This window comes from Pelecanus crispus, chromosome 1 (genome assembly GCF_030463565.1).
Source record: "Pelecanus crispus isolate bPelCri1 chromosome 1, bPelCri1.pri, whole genome shotgun sequence".
In the NCBI taxonomy this organism is placed as follows: Eukaryota; Metazoa; Chordata; class Aves; order Pelecaniformes; family Pelecanidae; genus Pelecanus; species Pelecanus crispus.
This window is the reverse complement of record NC_134643.1, coordinates 124989412-125002256: the sequence shown is the minus strand read 5'-3', so window position 1 is coordinate 125002256 and position 12845 is coordinate 124989412. Positions and strand designations below refer to the sequence as shown.

General features: G+C 44.7%; 1 protein-coding gene across 1 annotated transcript in view; it reads left to right on the top strand.

Annotated features, from left to right (window-relative positions):
* The window catches only part of ERG (ETS transcription factor ERG), a 62067-nt gene that overhangs the window by 20009 nt on the left and 29213 nt on the right, over window positions 1-12845 (top strand). Inside the window, 1 exon segment of the mRNA XM_075714300.1 lies at window positions 9756-9973. Within this exon segment, the coding sequence (XP_075570415.1) occupies window positions 9756-9973 (218 nt within the window).

Below are 12845 nucleotides of genomic sequence, written 5' to 3'. Positions count from 1 at the left end.
AAAAATCATGTGGTATCTTTATGTTAAGAATTTTCTCAATAAAGTAACCAAAATCAAAGTACCAGGGCAGTTACTGTGTTCAAGCAAAGCCTTTAGTTCTGGACAGATTACTGACTTCAGTAAACACTCAGTAATTCTTGAAGACATCCCATTCAAACTACGGGGGCTCCCCATGATGCCAAAGATGTTAGGAAGAAATATGGGAAGGATAGGATTGCATGCCTAGGATGGGATCAGTGTCTGGTTCTGGGCAGCTGTTTTGGCCCCAAGTCTCTTTCTCAAAATCATTTTGATCTATTAGTAGAAGTTCATAGCAGGTGTGGCATGCAGCCTCAGTTCACTTCCGATTGGGCTGCGGGCCACTTTACAAACCTGCCACCTGTTTTGCCAAACAAATCTTTGCTTGAAAGATTGCTGAAAAAAACCCCAGATGTTTACATTTTTTAACAAAGTAGGTGGTTGGCTGCTCCTTCAGATTAATGAAGTCCTATATTAGAAAAGCAGGGTAGAAGCAACCGGCTAGCCCTGGGCTGAGGCAGAAATGAAAAGGAGTTTTGTCTCCAAGTTTTCCCAGTTTTCTAAGCATTTTGAAGCCCTAGAAGTTAACAGCCAAACACGAAGAAGGAAGAAAACTTCAGGCTTTCAAAGTTCATAATGGACAATACTATCAAGATGAAAAGGAAGAAAAGTCTATTGTATTGACTGAAAAAATAGTCATTCAAACTTCAGTGTTTCAGCTCTTTATATGGATGGAAGTACTAAAATAAGCATACAAAGCTACAGTTTCTTTAAAAATGCATATACAATATACAATCTGCAGGATACAAATGTATTGTTTTTAGCATTGGTGAATTAAGGTTGACATAATCATTCAGGAATCCGTACTCTGAGCCCAACTGATCATTGTGCTGCTCCAGCCCTGCAGCCACCTAACCCCATTCATTCAGCTACTGGTGCAGTAAATAAAATGTGGTGTTGCCTCAGCTTTTATGTAGTTTCCCAGCGCTCTACTCATGCAGAAGGAACAACAGAACTGGCTTCATCACTGTATAGTACCAGATTGTCTGCTTTATTCCCTAGGCTTTTTGATACAGTCTTGTGAATTTTGCTTTCATTCAGAAGCCTGGTGCAGTTCTTCGGTGGTTGTGCACGGGCAGAGCTGCTTCCATGCATACCCCTCTTGCAGTCACTTGGGCATTGAACGTGCACGGAAACAGATGCAGGACGGAGGCTTTCATCGTTACATTTGAACAAGCCCGCTCTGTTGCTTTGATGGTGGCCAGGGCATGTGACAAGTACGAAAGAGTTTCCTATTTCCATTTATTAACTCTTGGTTTCGGGTTAAACTATTCATTTGCACTTTACTGTCAGATAAAGACTGCAGGTGAAATAATAGATTGTGAAATGGCAGCTCTTTAAATCAGATGCTCATGGACACTTCCTGACCTCTGGAAGTTAGTGGTTCATCAACTCTACTCAGTGTGATAATTTTAGTGTGTGAGGTGCAGGGTAGTCCCAGATATGGCATGGAGCTTGGCATGAGGGAGATATGTTTTCTAAGCCAAGACCCATTTTTAGTCATTCTTACCAAAGTTTCCCCATCTGCAATAGTGGAACCGTGATTTTTTCTTATTTTATGAAGCACTTGGAGACCTGGAGTTGCATGCCTTGTGCTACAAATATCACCCTATGATGAAAGGACGTGATAATAATAGCTTGGGCAAAAATAGGACTTGCTGACATTTCAGGAATGACAGTACATATATCAGAAATGATGATAAAGCACCACAGTCTACATTTGAATTTATGTCTCAGAATTTGTTCATTAAGACGCAAAATGTTAAACCTTTGGGCTTAGCCATGAGGCCTCTGTTCACATTACTAGTCCTAGTGAAGCCAGGAGAATGACTTACGCAAAGAGGGCTGCAGGATCAGTCCTTAAACATCTGCTGTTGTTTCCCAGAAATGAATCTAGCCCGCAATCTCATAACATCATTTTGATGGATGCTTGATTATTCCTTTTTTCAAGTGGGACTGCGGCAGTGGCTCTCCTTGCTTCCAAACATCCTTTGTATTTTTCTCAGCAAGTGGTGAAGATATCAGATAAGTGGCAGCACCAGGCTTGTGTTTGGATTAGCGCAGACTATCCAAGTGCTCTTTGCAAATAGGTGGAGGATGTTAGCTGAGCTGGCAATAAGATTCTCGTGGGTGGAGGTGAGGACAACATCTGTCGTTCCTATCTTGTAGTTGCCAAGGCTTTTTGTTGTTCCTGAACTCTCTCATGAATATAATATGTGGATTTTTGTCTGATCTAATGAATCCAAGACTCAGAGATTTAGAAGGAAAACATATTCCAGATGTGTGCTGCAATTCCTGACTCAGGTGACTGAATTTTAAGTAGTAACCTTTTCCAGTATGTTCCACACACCATATTGAATATCTTGCGAAACCGCTTCTTTTGCAAATGGTCAGAAGAGACTTGTAAGAGCATCATGATTAATAAGCTATAGCAAGGCTAAAACATGAATCATTTGTCTTTTGTTTCACCGATTCTTGCTGGATGCAATGAATCCAAGGCTCAAAGACTTGGCTTTAAAGCAGGACTGCAAATTTAGACTAGAAGCTCTTCAAGCAGTTCAACCACAGCTTGCTTTATCATGCAGCGATGCCTGTTGCAGACGTGAGCAGAGCGGAGTTTCAGACTGGAAGACTGCCTGCTGCTCTGCAAGGTTCTGGTGTCCAGCCTCGCGTGTGCTCTCAGTTCCAGCGTGGAAATGACATTCCTGGCCTGTTTGAAATTAGGCTTTCACTTCAGATAAACAGCTTCCTAGAGCATCAGAAGATGTAGTCTGGGGAAGAATAGAAGAGTAGCAAGCGAGAAGAGTGATTGGTAAGTCTGGAGCAGCTGTACCAAGGTGCATACTACGTGCTGTCTTGCACACTTTCACCTGTTCTTTCTTTCAGTTACAATTGTATGTAATTTGATTGCACACAATTTCAATAACAAATGTTATCAAGTATACAAGGGATACTGAGTGCAAAAAAGCATGGAAACATTTAATAGAGCTAATTGCATGGTCTTAATCAGAACAATCCTCCCTCAAAAAATGCAGGTCCTCTCCAAATGTAACTGTTTATTAGAGTGTTTTGACATCTGCAAAACACAACGGCAGTGCATTACAATTCATCCTTTTAATAAACATTTTGGTGAAAGTTTTCGTATAACAGCTTTTTGTCTAATTTAAAATGAAAATAAGTCCCAGTGTGTCAGAATTCTTTGTAGAACAGAGAATTAATTTTTCTGACCAACTGTAGACATCCGACAATTGATAGAAAACAGCCTATGTCTGAGCGGATTGTGGCTGTGTGGAGCTCTAAGCTTGTGCTTACATATGTATTATCATGAAATCAGCTTAGAGAAGAAGTAAAAGTTGTTTGCATTAATGAGGAGAAATATCATAAAACTGGTGTCAAAAATAGATTATATAAATGCAATGACATATGGCAAAGCTAATTAAAAGTTCTCAATTGTAGTGTTATTGCAAGTCCCTCATAGTCAAGGGTAACAGGTCTGTTTTGGAGTGTGGGAGTGCTGATGCCACAAGATGACTCCACAAGCAATAAATGCATTTCGCTGTCTGCAGCATCTCTCAACGTACAAAGAGGGTTGTTGCTGTATTTGTGTCTCCTCATGCATCCTCCTCTTTATGTGTAGTTCTTGCCCAGTGTCCTACTGGTTTGTGGCCAGTGTTTTTCATCATACTGGTGTGCTGTTGACTGCTAGGATTTTGACAGTGCTGGCCAGTAAGTTCTTGACTTTCAAAGTTCTTGAAGCATTTTTTCAAGCAGCAAATGACTTGATAGATTTTGGATAGCCAATGGGGATAAAAAAGGTCTACTAACCCTTTTCTGTTACAGGGATTAAGCAATAAACCACAGAAATATTTGAAGACATTAAAAAACAGAGCTGAATATTTGGAGAGAGAGAGAGATACACACGCATACAATGAGTATGTACCTGGAGACACAATTCAGTTTGATTGCCATACAAATAAATGGAAATGGTGTCATGTCTAAAGTGGAAGCTGAGTTGATGACATGGAGGGACAGTGCACAAATGTATTTCATGCACAAGCCGGCATGTTCCCTAACCAGAATTAACTTGAGAAAAAGCATTGCCAGGTTAGAATGGCCTCCAAAGTCTTTTAAAATCCTGCTGCTGTATTTTTTCTCCAATAACCGTCAGCACAAGCAAATTATGCTAGGCAACTGCACACCTCATTGTCTTCTATAATTACTTTTTAAGTCTGATCAAGCTTTAGGAGAAAAAGTCTTTGTCCTTAGTTCCTGACATTGCATATAAAGGACAGGTCAGCTTGCATATACTTCTCATGATGGGAACTACTTCAATCCCATTTCCTGTAACTTCATGTTTCTAGGCCAAGTAATCTTGCATTTGATTAAGTAAACACCTTTGTCCTAATGACTTTATGCCTACTTTAAAGGCGTTGCTGTACCTATTGTTCTGCAGATTTGTCACTCTGTTATTCTTTTTTTTTTTAACTTATCAGTGAACTATTAGTCAAAACCAAATACAGAAGACATTTTGTTCTTTTATCATTAGTACGGAAAGTCCAAGTGAGAAGCCAGGTTTTGCATAGTACAAGTGATTAAAAAATAAAAAAATCTTAATTAAGGAACAGATTTTTATGTTTTGCTGGTGATGTCATGAGAGGAAGTATGTGGAGAAAGGAAGATGAAATAAAGAAAATCCATGTCCAATATTGACCTCAGATAATATTACCAACAGCTCTACTTCACAGACTTGCATGAAAGACCTTTCCCACCTGCCACTGTAAGCAGTATGTGTTGCTTTCTTCATATGACATTACCCCAGACACTGGTTACTAGAAATGAAAGGCTTCATTTCTGAGATGTTATGAGAATATGTTATTGTCACATGAAATCCAGGAAGATGACCCATCCGCTACTAAAATTACCATAAAGGTACAAAACTTGGCAAGATTGAAAGGAACCTTATAATGAATCTGTTTTATAATATTTATTGTTTACCTTGCTTTACTTTATCCTGCGTACTGCTTGATGTTGCCAAACTGCTCCAGAAACAGCATTAATATAGATGAGAAAACACGATTAACATGTAAATGAGTAATGAAAAGTATTTGCTGGAAACAGAACTGGCATCCATATGTAAAAAACCCTTGCCAAGCATTGTCAATATTGATAGTTTTGTTTACGTTTATATGTGCCCAGACCGTGTGGCTATTCTTCATGATGGTGAGTGCTGACAATTTTTGTATTACATTTGGTCCAGGAGCTTGCATTTAGAATTATAGCAGAAGGCACATTTTTAAGTCCCTGTATTTAAGAAAGAAATACCCACACTGCTTTCTATCAGCTGTTCAGTGCAGTAGTTTGCTGTTAGAGCCTTCCTTTCACAGCTTGTGTAGGGTTAAGGCTTGAAGGCTTTGATTAGTAAAGAGAAATCACGGAAAGACAAGATGAAATGATGCATGCAAGGAGCAGCTGAAGGACTTTTTCTGACTTTATTTTTGAGATACCAAATTATGTCAGTTATCAGACGTTCTTGTATAGCTGAGAAATGCTTCATATTTCTTCATGCTTGTTCTATGCTTTCCCACAGCATGAGTTTCACATGAAATTATATGAGGTTGTATTAACTCTGATTGTTTAGCATCACCGTGTCTTGCAAGGTCAATGGATTCAGAAATTCTTCACATTTTAAGATCACTGAGAGGAAGAAAGGCAGCAGTTGCCAACCCTCGACACACTACTCCCACCCATGTGTTGGCGAAAACTTTTCCCTGTGCATGAGGATATGCAAGGACCACATATATCACCTGTAGCGGTTGCTGGTAATTGGACATCAATGGTCCTGGCTGCATTTGAAGGGGAGGACCGTCAGTATGACTGCCTGAGTCCTGGCTGACAGGAGGAGTAGCAGAACAGATGCTAAACACAGTTTCCATGTTTTCCACAGTGAAACCTCAATCTCACTTATGTGCCAGAAGAGAGAAAAGATGGTTAAAGAGGAAGTAAGGCTAATTCTAGTTTAGACCATGTTCTCTAGTTATGCTGACTCCTCAAAATTATGCAAAAGCTTAGATGGCCAGTTCAGCTTTTGTAATGTGCTCAAGGGAGGGGTGATACATGTCCTACTGTCCTTCAAGACAGGCCAGCAAAGACGAGTGAGGACTCGGAGTAAAACGTCAGAGGTACTCGCTATCGTAGAGTACACATTAATAAGCCTTCCACATAAGGACCGACCCAACAGAGTGCAAAGTTGGCAGAAACTCAATTATTCCTACAGAGCCTTTACAGACTTGTCAGCATGCACTAACTGATAACTGGCAGGATGGAGTACAGATGAGTGTTTGCTATTAAATCAGAACAAAACTCTAGCTAGGAAATTGAGCTTTTTTTGTCCGTGAATAACCAGGCATTTTTTCTTGAAATGTGAAGTCTGAGTCTGTCTCTTGGGTTCATTTGTTTTTGTCTTGTTTTTGCCATAGTCTTTTAGATATTCACACAACCATTATTAATTGGCCTCATATTTCCAGCATTTGCTATCCTTCTCAGGAAGTTAAAATGTGTGTACTTTCTCTCTTTGTGCAACATAATAGGCATCCATAGTACAAGCAATATTTACTGTCATTAGTAATGCCAATAAATAGAAAACCTGTATTTTTTGTTTACATTTATAGATACCCTAAGTATTCATAAATTAACTTACATTAGGTGGAGTCAAGTTTAATAGGAACCAGAATAAATTTGCTATGTTTCACTTGTGTGTGGGAGGATGAGAAATATATCCATTGTATAGTGTTTGATGCCTATTTTGAAAGGGTCTATTAGTAAATGGTTTGCAGAGTAAAATAATACTCTGCCTGTTGTATTTGCAATCTTGTATGTGCTTTCTCCTGTATAATTCACACTTTCCTGTATTTACTGGAGCTAGCTCTTCCGAGATGAACATTTAATTGCATGGTTTTTGGCTCATGCATTAGCTCTACAGTGGGGCAGAAAAGAGGGAACTGTGCAGTAAATAGTCTCAGGCAGGGGATGCATTGTGATTGCCTGGCCAGGCTCTGTGTGTGTGTGTGTGTGTGTATACATATATATAAAATTCCTTTTTTTCAGGAAAAACTCTCATGGACTGCAGAGAAAGAACTTTTTATTTTCCTGCCAGTGTAACATTTTCTTTCTTTAGTTCTTGTGATATGATCCCTGCTACTTTACTATCCAAGCATATCAAGTCCCCCTGCTGTATCTCAGCACAGTGTAGCCAGGGAGCAATCTTTGGGGAGCAAGGGACCAGCAGCCATCTCCCCCCACACCTCCTTGAAAAACAGGAGCTGTCTGGAGGCTTTCCCAGAAATGGCTCGTCAGAAAAGCTTCAGACCACCAACAGCAGCAGTTTTTAGCAGGCCACAGACCCACTGGAGTCTGAGAGGCATGGCAAAAAGGAGAGGTGTTATTCTGGCGTCTCTCCTGTCTCACAGAAGCACGTTCACACCCATAGAGACCCAAGAGGCAGCAGTTTGGTAGGTGGGTGCAGGTTAGGGGAAGAGCGTGTGAAGCAGTGGTGCTAACTGGGGAGTTAATATTAATGGCGATAGCCTGGTGGTGACCTTTGCACTCAGATGACATCAGAATAGCAGTAGTGAAATGGTGCAGGTCTGAATTTTGTGTCCTGGCCTGTGGCAGGAAGCATTAGTGTTAGTGATTCAATCATGAGTCTGATGGCATTTGGAGGGCTGCTTGAGAACCCATTGCCCAGGTCCAGAGATTAAGGAGTGATCTCAATTTCCATGAGAAGTAATAAGAAGAAAGCGATGTTCCAGCCCTTGGTGGTTGCAGAGAAAACTGAGTATTAACAGAGTGCACCCCAAGGGCTCAGAAACCAGGTGAATAAAAAGAGTGATAAATATATCCCCCCCCGCTTAAAACGAAGAACTAGAACTGCTGATTTTTTAGGGCAGCATGCGGCTGCCGGAGCTTGTGCAGAGCCCTCCTTCCAGCAGGCAGGGAAGGGAAGAGCCTGCAGGCAGCCGCCCAGCTTTCCGGAGCCAGAGGACTCCCACCACTCTGGCTCCTTTCTCCCTCCCCTCTCCACCGCGTCCTCCTCTGCTGACAGGGCCACACGGTTTTATTGTCCTCCCGTCGGCCGTCAGCGGCAGAGCAGCGTGGGCCCACACACGCCGCCTCACGAGGGTGCGGTTGCACGCGGAGCACCCTGCCCCGAATCTGGCTCGGGCTCCCCCGCCACGCCCCCACCCTTGGCCCCCATGCCTCCAGCCATCGCCAGCTGGCCGCCTCCACGGCCGCTGTCGTCTGGTGTGCTGCACGCTGAGCCTCCTCTGCCGGCCCGCTGCTGGGGCTTGCTCCCCAGCCACCGACGGGGCCGTGCGGGAGGGAGGGAGGTGCTGGGCTGCCCCCCTACCCTGTTTTGGTCATCTCAGGGCAGACCCGTGGTGCTGGGGCGGGGGGAGGGAGTCATGCTTTGGGTTACCACCCATTTACACTCTTACGCCCCGTGTTCACCCTAAGTAGCCCCTGGAGAGGGGGGCTTTCCTTGGCAGGTTGCTTTGGGAGAGGTGGACCCCCAAGCCTGTGAGATGCGGGGGACCAGCAGGAGGGTGGGAGCCCAGACTGGCTCCCATGGCCAGGGAGCCTCGGCTCAGGCAGGACGGGTCCCTCCAGCGGCATCAGCCCTCCCCACGGCTTCCCGGTGGGCCCGGAGGGCACGCTGCCTGCCCGAGCCAGGCCCGGGCACTGCCTCGCGCCCATGACTGGGCTCCAGATAACGTGGGGAAGGAGTTGGTGCCAATAGAAATGCACGGCGGTGGGGAGAGAGGGTGGCCTTCGCTCCCTCTGGCGCCTGTCTGGTCTCCAGCCAGCCAGCCGCGATGGCAGCCACCCCGACACCGAGGGCCTGGTGAACCCTGCCGCCCTCAAGGGCCATAACCACAGTGCTGCCACGGCGAGGGAAGGTGGCCGGGGAAACCCTTCCCACAGCGCCGGAGCGGGATGCCCTGGCCGGTGGCCCGCCAGGAAGGGTTGCTGTGAGAGAGGGGGAGAGGCGGCTGGTTGGCATGATGTCCTCTCAGGGCTGGCGGTGGGCACCTCCACCAAAGCTGGCGGTGGGTGCTGGCAGAAAGAGCAGGGTCCCTGGATGAGATGTTGCGCCCAGCTGTCTCGGCTCCCTGTCCAGAAGGGACTTGGCCTCGGTCCCAAAGGAAGGAAGAGGAGCTCCCAGTGAGTCAGCAAGGCCTGGCTTTCGGTCACTCCTTGCAGGGGCAGTTAAAGCAGTGGTGGCAGCTTGCTTACGCCCCCGGCAGATCTGGCCCTCCGCATCCCTACCTGGGACGCCAGAGGCCTGAGCTTCGCTGCCCGTCCTGCCCTCTCCTCCCTCCCAGCTCCTGGCCGCTGTTCCTAAGTTTTGGTAGCGTGTGCTTGCGCATCTTCTCAGCCGCTGGTGGGAAGGGTCTCCCCGGGGGAGAGGTTGTCCTTCTGCCATGTGCTGGCGGCATGTCTGGCACCATGTCCTCACCTCCACCGACAGCAGTGGCGTGCCTAAAAAGTAATGAGCATTTAAGCAAGTGACTGGCTGGTTGTCTTCTTCTGAGATGGACAAACCCTTTTTTCCTGGGGTATATTGTAATGCGTGCTCTGAAGCATGGTCGTGCTGACTTCTCTTCTCTGGTTTGCAGGAAGCGTTATCAGTGGTGAGTGAAGACCAGTCCTTGTTCGAGTGCGCCTACGGATCGCCCCACCTTACGAAGACAGAGATGACGGCCTCCTCCTCCAGTGAATATGGGCAGACATCAAAGATGAGTCCACGTGTTCCCCAGCAAGACTGGTTATCGCAGCCCCCGGCCAGAGTCACCATCAAGATGGAGTGTAACCCAAACCAGGTTAATGGGTCAAGGTAATAAAGCTGGCGTTACTGTGGCTCAAATACACTTCTTCTTGTAATAGGTATAGCTCAGTTGTCTAAATCTGTGAATCTAGCACTGTTTTAGAAACTGCAAGATATCCCACCTGGGCATCAGCTGCTGTGCCAGCAGCCTACAGGTCTCCCGTACATTGTGGGTCACACCAGCCAGCCCCGTTCAGGTGTTACGGAGGGTCTCAAATGGTGCTACAGGAACAGTCTTCTCATGAGCTTGTGCAATACCTTTCTATGTTTCCTCTGACTGGATAGTTTTGGATGTGAACTTGCATTGCATGCTAGGTGAAAGAGCATATATTAAAGTTAGCAAAATGTGAGTTTGCTGTAGTCTGGGGCAGCACCATTGATCCATCTAAGGGTGTGGCATGTGTGATCTAACACTCAGTGGAAGTTGTCAAAATACGGTAATTTGGGCAGTTGCCTTTGCTCTAAATATAACCAGAGAAGCATAGGAAGTAAATTCTTGTAACGACAGAGGGAGTGAACTGTTGATCTTTACTTTTATATTTACTGTAAACATAGTGCCAAAAAGCATAACCATGGAGTTGGATTTAAGAACTCACACTGAAGGAACAGCACATGTATGGAGACAAGCAGGGGAGTAGAAAGGAACAGGAAAAGAAATTACTCAGCTCAACGGGCAGTAGCCACAGCCTGTCAGTGTGTTAATTGTTGTCTCAGGACTTTTTTAATGATTGTCACTATGAAGCAGAATTGTATCGATAAGGCTGAAAGAGTAATGCAGTGGATTTGTGGATATTGACTGATAGCTCTCCCAAGCATAGGAGCACTCTATGGGATTTCTTCCATCTGAAAAAGCACAATGAAGATTTTTATTTTTTCAAGGAAACTATCCAAACAACTGCTTTCCTGTTTAAAATGCCTGACTATCAAACCAGTTTTCCTTTGGTGTTGCTGAAAGGCAGAGGTCCAGAGAGTTGGTTGCTCACAATTGTTGGTGATGTACCAGTGAAGACTGTGCTTCACATCTTTCTGTCACAAACACCTGCCTACTAATCTCATCTGCCAGCATCAGTTGTTTAGAAAAACCTCAGCTATGGGCACTGTGGTTACTGTTCACACTTGCTGTGCTGATGTGATGCGCACCACAAGCAGGGCAAAGTGGTTTGACAGCTTATCACACCTACACTTCACTGGTAAGGATGGAAGTTGTGCTGAAGTCAAATCAGAATTTCCAGTGAATAGTCAAAGATTTGAGATACGTACAAATAAATGGTGAACTGACGTTACAAAGAATTAGGGGAAGTCTTCTTGTAAGCCTACTTATTCAGAACTTATTCACAATGAACTTCAGTAAGGTTTTTTTTTTTTCGTTTTTTGTGCTAAGCAAATGCACAGATAAAATCGTAAATGGAGTACTGATTCAAAACCAGATTCACCTGCTTCCTAAAATTACCTCTAAGTATTTGTGCTGGCATTTCTGTAAGAGAACTGATGACAGTTTTTCTCAGTATAAATTCCATAATGTGCATTAGAGTAGATAATTAGTGTTAATTGTTACTGAGATTAATGGTAATAATTTGTAATGTTATACATAACTAAAATCAGTCATCCACAGACTCCTACTTTGACATACTCCCAGATCTTAAGGAAGAGTCTGGATGATACAGATACATTTTAAATTTTTGGTCAATCACATTTTTAAAATAATCAAGCCAGAATCCTGAATTTGCTGTCTTGGATTCCTGAAATATGTAACTAGCCTAAAAATTAGAACTTAGTTTGTGAATCACAGGTAGTTGGCTATTGCTGTGATGGTTTAAGGACAAAACCATAGGCAGTAATACCGTCCTTTATTAGCTGAAACCTTGTCCTGTCTAATCCTTGTTAGCAACCCTGGTAGGGATTATACTCTGATTTAGGAGGTCAGGACCCTTACCAAGACCAAAATGTGTGCCCATAGTCAGATCAGCTAAATTGGGTCTCCAGGCAAACCCGTATAGCCTGTGGCTCAGAGCAGAGTGTAGGAAATCTGCTGTCACACACCAGCATGCCCCAAGCCAGTAGAGACTTGTAAGAGCCCTGATTTGGGAACACAGACAGCTCCAGGCACTAAAGCACCTGGCTTCTGCAAGGGCTGCCTTGGTCCAGAGAGGGCTGGGCACCCTGAGGCACCCCTGCTATTGTGGAGTGCCTGGGGAGGCAGCCAAGCCCTGCCTTGATATCCAGAGAGTCCTGAAAGTGTCCTTGTGGGTGGATGTGTGTTTGGGCCTGCAGCTGGGAGAGATCCTGCGCTCACTGCCTTTGCTCCCCTCCTGGGGGCTGTGCCGTCGTTGGATAAAAACAGAAGTAACCCAGGGAGCGGGGAACCGCAGCGCAGCCACCAGAGCAGAGCGTCCCAGCTGCAGGGCTGGAGTTAGGATCCCCATCTCTTGCCTGAACCCGCAGTTCACGTGTTGCTGCCTGCCTGGCAGCCCGACTTCAGCAGGCAGGACAGGGCAGGCTCATGTTCAGCGTATTTTACAGCCTGGTGTGCAGGTTGCGGGGGCTCACTGTCCATATCTCCCAAATCTAAGCTATGTTCACCTTGCATATGTGAATTCAGAATACTTTCCAGGGATGGATAAGCATTCAGAAGCCCTGAATTAAACAGGCTGTTTGGACATACCTTCATAATGCCTGTCATTTCTCCTTCCTTTATGCTGTTTTCTATCAGTGTATGCATGCATTGAATCACTTAGGGTGATGCTTAGGCTACCTGCACAGTCAATAGGCAGGAATTGGCCGCTGGTTTAGGCTACCTGCGTTGCTCTGCAAAGAGAGGTATCTGCCTTTCCTTCGGAGGTATCCTGATCTCCGCATTACCTGCATAAAATGTTTGTGCATA